Source organism: Arachis ipaensis, chromosome B09 (assembly GCF_000816755.2).
Source record: "Arachis ipaensis cultivar K30076 chromosome B09, Araip1.1, whole genome shotgun sequence".
Taxonomy (NCBI): domain Eukaryota; kingdom Viridiplantae; phylum Streptophyta; class Magnoliopsida; order Fabales; family Fabaceae; genus Arachis; species Arachis ipaensis.
In genome coordinates, this window is record NC_029793.2 from 36,634,600 (window position 1) to 36,648,262 (window position 13,663).

At 37.7% G+C, this 13,663-nt stretch overlaps 2 protein-coding genes across 3 annotated transcripts; both read right to left on the reverse strand.

The window, feature by feature from the left end:
• On the reverse strand, positions 1,239 to 4,619 carry LOC110267379 (protein FAR1-RELATED SEQUENCE 1-like). 2 transcript variants are annotated; one of them, XM_021112772.1, is made up of 5 exons: positions 3,179 to 4,619; positions 2,680 to 3,092; positions 2,278 to 2,578; positions 1,656 to 2,160; positions 1,239 to 1,576 (listed from the first exon to the last, which is right to left on the reverse strand). In XM_021112772.1, exons 2-4 carry the CDS (start codon positions 2,782 to 2,784, stop codon positions 1,685 to 1,687), a joined length of 882 nt encoding a protein of 293 aa, XP_020968431.1. In that variant the 5' UTR covers positions 2,785 to 3,092; positions 3,179 to 4,619; the 3' UTR covers positions 1,239 to 1,576; positions 1,656 to 1,684. The 2 variants fall into 2 exon arrangements, with proteins under 2 accessions (XP_020968431.1, XP_020968430.1); XM_021112771.1 differs by having other exon boundaries at positions 1,656 to 2,578.
• LOC107619171 lies at positions 4,675 to 6,850 on the reverse strand. Its single transcript, XM_016321410.1, has 3 exons — positions 6,432 to 6,850; positions 6,168 to 6,258; positions 4,675 to 5,112 (listed from the first exon to the last, which is right to left on the reverse strand). Exons 1-3 carry the CDS (start codon positions 6,499 to 6,501, stop codon positions 5,010 to 5,012), a joined length of 264 nt encoding a protein of 87 aa, XP_016176896.1. The 5' UTR covers positions 6,502 to 6,850; the 3' UTR covers positions 4,675 to 5,009.

The following is a 13,663-nucleotide window of genomic DNA, read 5'->3' on the forward strand; positions in this document are numbered from 1 at the left end:
ATTTCCTTACTCTTTTACTTTCCATTCAGTTTGTTCAGAGTTACATATGGATATCTTTGATTTTGGGAATTATTAATGCAAGATTTATTTTTACATTTAATTTCATTATTTGTTTGATTATCATCTCCCCTTAATTTATTAGCTCAAAATTTGCTTTTACTAAATTAATTTTTATTACCATGTCTCCTTTCTACTCCCTTTACATGTTTGCGAAAATGGCAACCATGTCAATGGAGTAGACTCCCAACTTGACTTTGGAGTTGATTAATAGGAGATCCTTGAATTGGAATACTCAAGTGTTAATTTGTAATTGGAAGTTGTTGGCTGACTCTCTAGTCACTAACTCTAATCCTTCCCTAGGAAGGGATTAGGACTTGTGAATCAGAGTTGGTTAGTTACTTGACTTTCCTTTATTAGGTAAAGGATAACTAAGTAGAAGCAACAACCTCTTACTATTATACTTGGGAAAATTCAACAAGGATAGAAATTCCGATTAATCTTCTCGTAGTCAAGGCTTTTTATTTCAAATATATAAAACCTCTTGTTAATTTTTATTGCTTTAATTGATAATCATTTTATTTTTCTAATTCCCAACTCTAAAACTTCTCTAAAAATTCCTGACCAATAAATTGCACTCTTTTGTCAACTCGTTGGGAGACGACCTGGAAATTCTACTCCCAGTATTTTATTCTTAAATTGTGACAACTCTTTTTAAATTGATAAGTGAAATTTTCGTCAGTTAAGAACTGTACTTGCAACGCTGTTTTCATTATAAATTCTTAATCGACAATTTTCTGCCCGTCAAACACCAAAAAACATAGTGAACCAAAATTAATACACTGGCCGAACCAAAAGTTGCAAACACACAGAAATTCTAAGAGCTAATTACAAAAAAATGTTTCTACCAGTATTCGGTTTCAGAAACACCTGAATTCTCTGACATAGCAAAATAAATTGACTATTCAATAAAGGAAAAATTGACTTTTGGAATAAAGAATTTCACAAAAAAATGACTATTAATTAAAGACTAACAACTAAAACTCATATAATCCTCTCTTGGATAATTCATATCTGGTGCATTGTAAAGAATGGAGTTTGACTGAATCGATGATCCGGTGTCTAAAAGGTTCATGTTAGTTTATAAATATCTTGGAACTGTCTGGTTGCTGTTTTATTCCAGGTTCTCGGTGATTACAATCAGTGTATTTACCAATACATTAGTAACACCAAAAAATACAGTGAACCGAAATTAATACACTGGCCGAACCGAAAGTTGCAAACACACTGTACAGAAATTCTGAGAGCTAATTACAAAAAAAAATGTTTCTATCAGTATTCAGTTTCAGAAACACCTGAACTCTCTGACATAGCAAAATAAATTGACTATTCAATAAAGAAAAAATTGACTTTTGGAATAAAGAATTTCACAAAAAAATTACTATTAATTAAAGACTAACAAAAATTTATACTAATAAAAACTAAAACTCGTATAATCCTCTCTTGGATAATTCATATTTGGTGCATTGTAAAGAGTGGAGCTTGACTGAATTGATGATCCAGCGTCTAAAAGGTTTAGCTACAAAAGACATAATTAATTATATATCAGCAAAATGCACAATTGCATTTTTAGCTAATCGAAAGCAAGTCAATTTTACCTCACTTGGAGCTGTCTTTTTCTATTTCTTCATGGCATTTGAGATCTTTTTTTCCAAGTTTGATCCAAGTCTGTTCTTGAGCCGGCCTCTTGTTTTGACACGTGCGGGCTTTGAAGTTCATTCACATCACTCAGTGTCGCTTTTTCGTGGCATAACGAACTTTTTCCTTTGCTTCTCTCTTTGTATTCTTGCATCTCAGCCATGACCTTGTCAAACTCCCAGTGCAGAATTCTGGTCAACTCCTCGGACTCGGATTCAAATTCGCATATATTGTGCGACTGAAACACCAATTCGTCGAATCTCTTACTTCTCGGCTCCAATAGAGGCTCATCTTGGCTGCTCTTGATGTGTGTGTGCCTCCTCTTTATGTTCTTGCTCCAGCGTTCCAGTATGTATTTCAGTGTCATGTTATCCACTCGATCAAAGCTTAGGATGCTTATGGAATGGTGGCACAATATGCCCCTAGACTCGAACAGCAAGCACTGGCACTTTACCTCTCGTGATACTGCATCGTAGGTGATGAAAAACTTGTTGAATGTGGAGTTAAAAACCTGCTCTATGACTTCATATGTTGTGAAACCTAGGGTAGAATGCATTGATCTTGTGATACAGTTCACTTTACCTCTGAATTGAGCTTGAACTTCCATGAACTTCTCATGGGTATATACATGCTGAAACTGTGCCCCTATTGCTGATTTTGTTGCACACGGTATCACGGTGTAAAAATATGCAACATCGAATTCTCTCTCTATTTGCTCTCTGCTTGCTAGGCAATTGTCGTATTGCTTCACGAATTGTCTCAAGGAGCTATTTCGTGTAATGAACTTGTTGAAAAATAAATGCATGCTCTCACTCCTTTGTGTGCTTCTCATCCCGGCCCAGAAGTGGTGATCCAAGTAAACTGGAATCCATATATGCCAATCCTCGTACAGTTTTGTAAAACCCATAAGGTGCGATGAACCGAAAACAGTGTATGTTTTGAAAAAAAAAAAGGTATGGGCATGAAAATAATTCGAATTGAAACCTCAATTACTGGAAAGCCACTTGTTGCCTCCGAGGCCATACTTTGTGAGGAAAACGTTCCAGTTTCTGTGAAATGCGTCTTTTGTGTACGAGTTCCAAACAACATGGCTCATCTCTTGTTCAATATCGATGTGTCCCTTGTAGCCGTTTAGTTTGTTTGGGATCTTCTTCATGATGTGCCAGATACACCAGCGGTGAATTGTTGTTGGCATGTATAGCTCAATTGCCCTTTGAATCGATGCGCATTGATCGGTAAGAATGACTTTTGGTGCCTTCCTTCCCATGCAACATAGCCAACACTCAAATAGCCGTTTGAATGATTGAATGTTCTCGTTTTTTATCAGCGCACATCCGAGAAGTGTCGACTGGCCGTGGTGATTCACGCCAACAAAAGAACCTAAAACCAAATTGTACCTGCATAAATAAGTGCACCCAGACCATGGTGAACCGAAAGATATTCTTTCAAAGAACATGAAAATATATGTCACTAAACGAAATACCTGTTTGTATTATAGGTGGTGTCAAATGAAACCACGTCTCCGAATACTCAAATGCAGCCCTGCTTCTTGCATCGGCCCAGAATGCATGTTTAATGTAGTGATCGCTTTCAAGGTTGAGCTTGAAGAAGAATTTTTTGTTCTTCTCTTTCATTCTTAGTAGGTACTTTCCAAATTCTTTGGCATCGTCTTCTTCGGAAATATTCCGTACTTCCCTTGTGATGTAATTCCTCACATCTTTTTCTATAAAACCTAGTTCACGGTGGCTACCAGCTGCGGCCACAAATGATTGGTAAGTTTTGCTCGGTCTGATTCCAGCTTTCTCGTGGATTTCAATGGTGCGACGCACAAACATGCTAAGCTCCCTGTGTTGTTTGAGCATCTCTACCCGTTCTGGACAGCAAGGATGTGAGTGATTCAAAACAACTTTGGAAATTGTCCAAACACCAACGTCCTTCATTATGTGTACATAAATCCTGGCTGGACAGTTTAACCCAGCTGAGGGGTTTGTCTTCAGAGTTGGAGATATCTTGGATTTCCACCTCCCTTCTCTGGTGCACACAATTAGTTTATTCTTGATTTTGTCTCCATCCCGAGTCGTGTTCCTTATTTTGGTAGAAAAACCGGCAAGTTTGGAATAACGTTTATAGAACTTTGCAGCTTCTTCTAGTGTCTCAAAAATCATCCCCACTTTTAGGATAAATCTTTCATCCACAATACAACTGGTCTGCACGGTGAACCGAAAACGTCATTAACGGTGAAACAATTCTATAATACTTATCGAACCGAAAGGTTACTCACAGTAAACGAAAGATAATCCATTATACAAAACCAAATTCAAAACAACTCTATCTACAATTTAGATATTATCAATTCAATTCAATTCAGATTCAGATCACCTCTGTCCATTCAATTCAATTCAAACAAAATTAGCAATTACATTCCATTGAATTCGATTCAAAATTTAATAATCCAAACCTCATCAAATTGATGCGTTTCGGAAGAATAATCCAAATCGCACTCATTCAACTGAATTGAAGTTTGATTCATTCATTGTTTCAATTCAAAAGTCCAGATCGAAGAAAAAAACAAAAAAGAAGAAGAACGACGAAACTAATTACGTCAAAGTCAATCCAGATCCATAATGCTGAGAACAAGGAATTTTATTAGATTGAAGTTAAAGAAGAAAAACGCGAACAGAAAAAAAGAAGAACGAAAACGCGAGAAAAGAACAAGGTTTACGTTCAAAAAAATTTATCACGCAGAAAAAATTTACGTTATATACGTTATATGAGGCACATGTATAACAAACGACTATAGGATGGAAGAACGCACGCATGTGGAGGAAATTACTTGGATAACATCCATGTATTTTTTACATGGATACAGAGCTTTTCCGATTTAAAAAATCAAATTAGTTAAAGTTGTTTTAAAATTATATAATATATAAAAAAAAACTAATTAATAAATAAAATTAAAAGATAACTATTTGACAATTATTTAAAAACTTAAATATATTATTTTATTAGTAGAATCATTTAATAGTAGTCTAAACGTTGAGGAACTATATAATCCTTTGCCAACTTAAAGGAAAAGCTAAACAAGTTCATCTAGAACACAACTGAACTGGATCATTCCGGCAACTTACATTCACTCTGTGTCTGTCTGCCACAGGCAACAAAGAATTTCAATGTTGTGTGTGTTTCATTTTATGAAAGAATATTCCACAACATAATAAGATATGTTTATTCCCTGGTTTAAAATAATCCCCACACAGACCAGAGAAAAATGTGCTGGGGAGAGAGATAATTAAGGGGAAAATCTTGCTGTCCATTCATCGTCGTTGCTCTGCAGCCTTATCGCTCATCTTATGATCATAGTACTCCACTACTGCTGCACCGGCTAACGCAGCCAGCGTAAGAGCCTGTGCATGCAACCTGAAACACAGTTTGAGAAAGAAAATTAGCAAAAGAACATTAGTTGGAATGTTATGCAGGGTGTTCCATTAAAAAAAAAAACAGAACAATAATCCTTCAAATATGCACACATTGTGCTGAAATAACAGGAGAAAAGTTATAACACAAAGGTATCACATAAAACCAACTTCTATTAAAATTACCAGTATGTAAATATATGAAGCCTAAGTAAAACAAAAATAAATAAGACAACAAAGAATATAATTAAGTAATTAACCAAACAATACAGCAGAATTCCCAACAATCAAGACCCTTTATTGACCAATAAAAACTCATTGCCACATGAGATATATAGAAACAAGATTGGATTTTAACACTAGTAGCTATTTTGATTATTAACTTCATGAAATATGTTAAAAGGGTTCATATGTCTAACTCTTAAGGGAAGTGGCAAATATAAAAAAAGTTTCAAGAAGCATAGACATGCTCAAGTGTATTGGTGAAACATGGACATTAAGAATTTAACATACATCTAACTCTTAAGCCAAATTTAGTTACTTTCATTCATTCATATATATGTTAAAGAATTATTGCAGCTCATTGCTCCGTCCACAAAACAATTTCTTTTAGTTAAAGAAGTTTTAAGAGATTAAAAGGGACCAAGTTGCAAAGTGGGACAAGTTAAAAGTGAGAACACTCGGCAGAAAACCTCAATGAAACAAACCAAGGAGCAATGAAACCAATTATTAACCCAAATGCAGGATTCATTTATCCTAATAAGGCTACTCATGGCACAAAAAAAAAAAAAAAACATGAACGCAGCTCCAATATGAACACATGATCAATCATAAAGCTCATATATTCAGCTCGTAGCTAACATACTCATCTTTCATAATGAAATCACGAAACAGCTCCTCGGAGAATAAATATGAGAAACTGGATTGCATTAAATGCAAAAGAATAAAAGCAAGCTACTTGAAAGGGCAAACAAATCAAGATAATTTATCTCTATCTCATTTTAATTTTCTCAAAAAAAAAAAAATCGCAAACACAACATGAGAAATTATATAACTTGCCTGGCGTGAATGATCTTAACACTGGTTTTCATGTTAGGTCGAGACCAATTGTATGCAATTGAACCCGTGATGCCGCTAAGCCACAAACACCCTGATTCCAATAACAATCGCAACAATTCAAATCAGAAATAAATTAGGTATCCTTCAAATCAAAATTTATCAACAAAATCACAATCCAAAATTCCAAATATCACGCGCAAACAACAAAAAAGATGTTTCAGAAGAATCTAATCTAATCTGAAATTAAAAAGATGATAAACTGACCAACAGTACGGAGCTTGTGCTCGACGACCCACTTCCTTACAGATTCAAATTGGGTCTTAGCATCAGCCATTGCAGCGATTCAGAGAGAGAGAGAGAGAGAAATTTGGGGAAAATAGCAAGGATTTAGAGAAGGAAGAGGAATCAGGAGACGGAACCGAACAAAAAAGGATTAGGAAGTTATATGGATTTAAGGGTTTCAAGAAAGTTTGATTTATATACGATTTTAGGGAGGGAATAGAAATAGAAAATAGAAAATATAAAGTACGTTGCAAAAACGAAGTCGTAATGGAATTTGAAAACCTGTGATGCCAAAATTGGTTGGCTGGGGCTGGGGTGGGCAGGCAGCCGCCAGTCGGCCAGTGGCATGTTATATTTCATGTTGGGTATATTAAGTATTAACATGTGGCAATATTAATTTTAATAATTTGTAACTCGCCCAGTAGTCGCCCATTGTTTTCACGAACGAAAACCATCTTGATTTTAGACACTTCACAGACCATCCAAGTTGGGGAGTGGATCCTCTCAAGCGGTCAAGCCTACGTAATTTTTGGTTCACAAAACCTTAGGTGGTCAACACGGATAAAGCAAACCGGGGAAATCTCTGATTGACCCTCCCAAGTTTGAACTTTGAACGTCTAAGTGATTTTCTTTCTTTAATTGTTAAAAAAGTTGTTATATCAATTAAAAAAATTATGATTATACTTATTTTTATGTAGTTTCTTTTTATTTTTTATCAATTATTTTTAATGTTAAAAGCGATATATATAAAAGTGTTGTATATAATATTTTTCATATATATGATGTGTTATATACAGAAAATAATTTAAAAATGGAAGAAAAAATAGTGTTATGCACACATATGTATATATGGTGAGTTGTCCACAAATGTGGACTTGCGTTGTTCAAGGACCTGCAAAACGCAGGTAACGTTTTGCAGGCGATAAAAACAAAAATCTGCAGCTCCTGCAAAACGCAAGCTGCAATTGAGTTGGGAAGGAAATCAGGTTGCGAAACATGGGTTGCATGCGGAGAGGAGCAGTGTTGACCAGCATAGGGTTAGGCAAAACGCAGGTTGCATTTGTTAGTCTTGCACAGCCAAACGGAGGTTGCGTTTTGCAGCGTTCCTAGCTGCATGCGCGACACGTGTCTTTGCGGGTGTTCACTTTGATGCTTTTTAAAGCCAAAACGCAGATGGCTAGTGGAGCAAAGTAAAAAAACGAAGTAAGCTATGCTGAGGAAGAGTTGAACCTGAGTGAGGAAGCTGGTGTGAAGAGAGTTAAGAGTGAAGAAGAAAAGTGTGGGAGAAGAAGAAGCAAACGGTGCAGCAAAGAAAAATGATGCGGAATTTTACCAAATCGAAAGAACATATTATTGAGTATTTGAATCATTCTCAATAGGTATATAAATTTTTTTTTTAATATTTAACGATGAATATATACATATTTATTCGAATTTTATTTATTTGTGTTGTAATTAGTACTATTATGATTATTAATATTATTATTATTAATATATTATATAAAATTTAAATAATTATTATTTTTCTTTTTGCAAGCTATCAAGAATTTGTTGTCCAGAAAATTCGATCCGTCAGATACTTTTAACGAGGTAGCTGCAGTGGCATTGGCATTAACTGGGTTTCAACACGTTTCGCGAGTAGGCAAAATGAGAGGCCATTCTGTACTGTTGAGTGCCTTGGTGGAACACTGGAGGAGATTCACACATTTCATCTTCTGGTCGGTGAAGTGACGGTGACGCTGGAAGATGTGAGCTATATTCTTAGTCTCCCGATTAATAGGGAGGCCGTTACGGGTAGATCAGACAGCAGTCACCAGTTTTTGGTGGAGAACTGCATTGCGTGTTTTGGTTGGGAGTCTAGTCTGCAAGATCACGTGTTGGGGAAGGTTAATATTGCATGGGTCCGGCGGTGTAGAGACACCGAGCCGTGTCACACTCAGGAGTCTGTTGAGCGGTATGTCCGGGCGCGCATTTTCTGCGTGCTCGGAACAGTTGTGTTTCCAGATAAGTCGACCATTTCATTGAACTTGAAGTTTCTGCCGCTACTTCGGGATTTTCACCGGATTTCAGGATACAGTTGGGGGGCAGCCAGTTTGGCACACCTATACAGATCGTTGTGTCGTGCTTCACGATACAACTGTAAAGAGATGGATGGACAACTAATACTGCTTTTTGTTTGAGCGTGGGAGCGTATGATGCTCTTGGCACCTATACCCCGCGATCAGCTCGGCGATGTTGGTATTTCACTTGGGATACGACTTGCAGCACTGGTATGATGTTGGTGGATGAAACGAACTGGATTTCTGATGGTAAAGAATTTCATAAAAGTAATCACGTTGCAAGTATAGTTTCTAAACCAACAAAGAATCCTGTCGTACAAAAGTTTTGGTTGTCACAAGTAACAAACCCCTAATAAAATTGATAACCGAAGTATTTAAACCTCGGGTCGTCTCTCAAGGAATTGCAGGGAAGTATGATTTATTATTGGTTATCGAAAAGTATCTTTTTGGGGTCTTTGAAAATGAAATGAGAAAAGTAAATTGTAAGAAAGTAAATTAATAATTAAAAAAATTCTTAGCAAGATATGAAAACTGGAAATCCTATCCTAGTTATCTTTATCAATTGTGATGAGAATTGTTCATTATTCCCACTTAGTTAACCCTTACTAAATAAAGAAAAGTCAAGTGGGCTATTCAATGGGACTCCTTAAGTCCTAGTCAACTCCTATGGAAAGACTAGCTTTAGAGGGATCCAAATCAATAAGCAAATTCCAATTTTCAATCAACAAGGATTTTGATAATTCAAGTGTCACCAATTACTCAATTCAAGCTAAGAATGTAAAAAGCTAAATTAAAATCATAAATCTGAAATACCTCAAATTGCATTAAATATAAAATCAAATCTAACATGGAGTTCATAAATCAAATAGCAACATAAAGTGATCAATAGAGGAAATAGATCAACTATAATGCTAGAATAAATTAAAGTAGAAGAGAACATAAATTAAAGGGACATTGAACCTGGAATTGGGAAGAAACAAACCTAAAACTAAGAGAAATCCTAAATCCTAAAACCTAGAGAGAGGAGAGAGCCTCTCTCTCTAGAAAACTACATCTAAAACCTAAATTGTGAATTCTGAATGAATGATTAATAAATGTTGAATGAATTGATTCCTCCATTCTCCAGCCTCTATTTTGTGTCCTCGGGCTTGGATTTGGGCCGAAAAGGGGCCCAGAAATTGCTGGGGGCGAATTCTGCAACTTTCTGCACGTGGCGTCTGTCATGCGTACGCGTAGGTCACGCGTGCGCGTGATTTGGCATTTTCCTTGTCACGCATCCGCGTCATTCATGCGTGCGCGTCACTGTCAGTTTCTTCAAAACTTCATTTTTGCGCGTTCCTTCCACTTTTGCATGTTTCCTTTCTGTCCTCTAAGCCATTCCTGCCCTATAAAGCCTGAAAATACTTAACACACAGATCACAGCATCGAATGGTAATAAAGGATAATTAATATTAACAGTTTTAAGGCCTAGGAAACATGTTTTCACATATATCATAGAATAATGAAGGAATTGTAAAACCATGCAAATTATATGAATAAGTGAGCAAAGACTTGATAAAAACCACTCTATTGAGCACAAGATAAATCATAAAATAGTGGTTTATCAGTGGAGCGAGTGCTCTGGGGATGAGTGGCTCCGGTTTGTATGACACTGGTGGTGCGAGCATGACAGATTTTGGTGGTCCTGGCGTTGGCAGTGGGCTGGATGCCGGTGTGGCTCAGGGACATACGTATAACTTACGGACACAGACTGCGCCTCCGGACAAATACACCCCATCCTTGTATTCAAAGAAGGCGTCGAGGAAGTAGTCTGTTGCAGTTGATCTTGTATTCAGTATTGTATTCAGATTTGTGTTCAGTGTCGTATCTTATATTTAGATGATTCTGTTTAGTATTATTATTATGACATATTTAGCTTTGTTCTCGTATAACTCTGTTTGGATCGAAATGTTCATTCTCTAAAAAATTAAATAACGAGGTTAAAAACTTTATTTATTATAAATTGTTAACTAGGTTAAAGTAAATGACAACGTTACAAAAAAAGTAACATATAATTGTGAAGTAAGTCATAACAAAGTTACATTGAAAAGCTTAACCACTAATGACCTCCAGCGGAGCTTGGACCTGCGCGCTGAGGACATCGGCTGCGGCTATGTCCCTCGTGTCCACATATAGTGCACCGGCGAGGACCATGCATATCCCGCGAATCCATCTCATTCAAGTAGCAGGTTGACTTCGGTTTTTTCCTTTTGTTGCGCGCCTCAATATCCAGTTGGCGATCACCTTCGCTCCTTCGTATCTATCCCACGTAGATGGGTCACCCATCGGAACAAACTCGCCACTATAAACCTTGCAAATTTCAGACATCTTGTACACATCATGCACGTATACTTTCCAATCAAGACGCTGGTTTGCGCAACATGCAAGCACGTGGCGACATGGAAGTCACTCGACCTGGAAATGGCCACACTCGCAGTGTCGTTGCATAAGGTTAACAGTGTAAATGGTACCATCTTGCATTTTGCGAACCTCAAACATCTCGTTGCGCCTGTTGAACCGGTTGACCACACTGTTTCCTACACGTCAAAAGCTTTCTTCAACTCTCTTCGTTGAAAATTCTGAATACGTGAATCCGTTGCGGAGATGCTCATGAGCCTCGATACTCTTCCGAGTGAACAATTCATTCAGCCGATAGAAAGTTGACCGGACAAGGGCAGTTACAGGAAGGTTGTGTGCACCCTTCAGGACAGAAATTATGCACTCTACCAAGTTTGTCGTCATATATCCCCAACGATGACCACTATCGAATGCTAACACCCATCTCTCAACACCGATCTCATCGCACCATTGAGTATATACCTCACCCCGCTCTTTAACCCTTTCGTAGTTTTTGTTGTACTCCTGCTCCGTCCTAGAATAGCCTGTTGAACAAACCATTTAATCATAAGCAGATGCCACAAATTTACTATGAATAAAACCATAACAGCGAGTTGAAATACCTGTGTTCACCACGAGTTTATGCAAATATGGATCCTTGAACCTCCTTAAGAAGTTGGACCCGATGTGCCAAATGCAGTACATGTGCCACGCCCTTGGTGGTGACCATGCACCGTTACTGCGAGCTATTGCAGTGTCGATGGAGGTATGGCGGTCAGAAATAATACCCACACCATCAATGGTAACAACATATCTCCGCAAATTGGTTAGGAAAAACTCCCATGCGTCTGCTGTCTCGCCCTCGACTATCGCAAATGCAATAGGCACAATGTTTTGATTCCCATCTTATGCAACCACTACTAGAAGTGCACCTTTATATTTTCCGTACAGGTGCGTGTCATCAACCTGCATTAGTGGCTTGCAGTGTCTGAATGCTACAATACACGTATAGAAGCTCCAAAAAATACAGTGCAGAACTCTTACAGCTTGAACCTCCTCACTCTCACGGTAAACGGGGAGCGTTTTAATTTGAACACGAGACCTTGGCATCTTCACCGTCATTACTTTTAACCATACTGGAAGAGTCTGGTAAGAAACTTTCCAATCACTGAAAACCTTTGTGATAGCTTTCTGCTTTGCCAACCAAACCTTGCGATAACTCACAGTGTAGTTGAACCTGGATTGAACTTCTGCAATAACAAACTTCACCTTTATCGAGGGATCTGATTCGACCAACGGCCTAATGGCATCCGCAATTGTGTCCGAGTCCAACTTGGCATGATCTTGTGAAATCGTGCCATGGTGCACGTGTGCTTGCCATTGTATCTCCTGATCTCCCAACAAGCTTTTTTCCGAATCAAGCTAGCTCGGATAAGCCAGTCGCACCCCGCACCATACCCCTTGCATTTCGCATAGAATGTTTGCAGCTCAGACTCATACACAGTGTAATTAACTCCTCTAGAGATGGTGTAGCTTTTGATTGCAGATATCACCGACTCTCTCGAACCAAATTCCATTTCGACACTAAACTCGCCATCTTCCGCCACAGTGTTGCCTTCACCTACGACATGCGCACCACCATCAGTCAGACAAGGAAAATAAAATAGGTGCTATAGGAAACTTGAGTTAATAATCATATCATACCCATATTCGCAAACTCAAGAAATTCTGGGGCATGCATGGCTTCGAGATCTAGAGTCCGCATAAAAGATGGAACACCAAACGGGTGCTGCCTTACAATCGCATTCGCTTCATTTTGCACCGCCGGATTACCTGCCAAGTCTTTGTCATCGTTTTCGTCATCGACTTCATAGTTAGCTTCGAATTCCTCTTCACTGTCATTATTATCTTCTTCCCAATCTATATCCCCGAGTTCATCAACATTGACCTCGTCGCCGACTGCACCCATCCCCGACTGCTATTCAAACTCAACGTACAGCTCTATCATCGATACTTGAGGTCGGGTTTATTGATAAATATACAACATCTGCTGCATACTGGCATCATCAGTGATGGGCATTATTTGAAACTGAATTAGCCCACCAAATACTTGCACAGGACTTCTATATAAAAGATTGCTCACCCTTTTCAAAATGTGGCTTTGAATGTTATTACAAAGACCATTTTGCAACTCGACAAAACTCATGGTACATGGAATAGCAAATGAAAATGGACATTTTCAAACAAAAGTCACTCCTTCATGCGTGTTTGATATAACCTCACCGTTATAATATACTCGCAAATTTGCAACATTTTCCATAACTTCAGCCTCAACTAACTCTATTTTTTTGACATAGTTAACTGCCAAAAAACACACCACTAAGGACTTTATGCAAGAAAGAGTAAGAGGGGAAGTAAAGATGAAGATGAATGAAACCGGACTTCGTATTTATAGGCAAAGCTGCAAATTTAAATATTTTTTTTGTGTACAAAACGCAACTTGCATTTTGGGCTTCCAAGAAAAAGTTTCTGACACTCAAAAAACGCAACCTGTGTTTGTGGGCTTCAAAAAAATTTTGAATTTTCTGGCTCCCAAAACACAACGTACGTTTAGCCTAAAACAAAATAAAAAAAATGGAAATGACAAAACGTAACTTACGTTTAGTGTATTTCAAAATTAAAAAAAATAAACAGGTTCAAAACGCAACTTGCGTTTTAGTTCTTACACCATAGCAGTACAATTTTTTGGTACACGTCCATTTCATGGTTTAACATGTT

Bases quoted from the DNA above. Each gene is read 5' to 3' on its own strand.
- LOC110267379 (XM_021112771.1), bottom strand. From the start codon at position 2,784: ATGTTGTTTGGAACTCGTACACAAAAGACGCATTTCACAGAAACTGGA. The intron at 2,579-2,679 runs GTTTCAATTCGA...AAACTGTACGAG, and splicing joins GTGGCTTTCCAGTAATTGAG to GATTGGCATATATGGATTCC.
- LOC107619171 (XM_016321410.1), bottom strand. From the start codon at position 6,501: ATGGCTGATGCTAAGACCCAATTTGAATCTGTAAGGAAGTGGGTCGTC. The intron at 6,259-6,431 runs GTCAGTTTATCA...TATTGGAATCAG, and splicing joins GCACAAGCTCCGTACTGTTG to GGTGTTTGTGGCTTAGCGGC. The intron at 5,113-6,167 runs GCAAGTTATATA...ACTGTGTTTCAG, and splicing joins GTTAAGATCATTCACGCCAG to GTTGCATGCACAGGCTCTTA.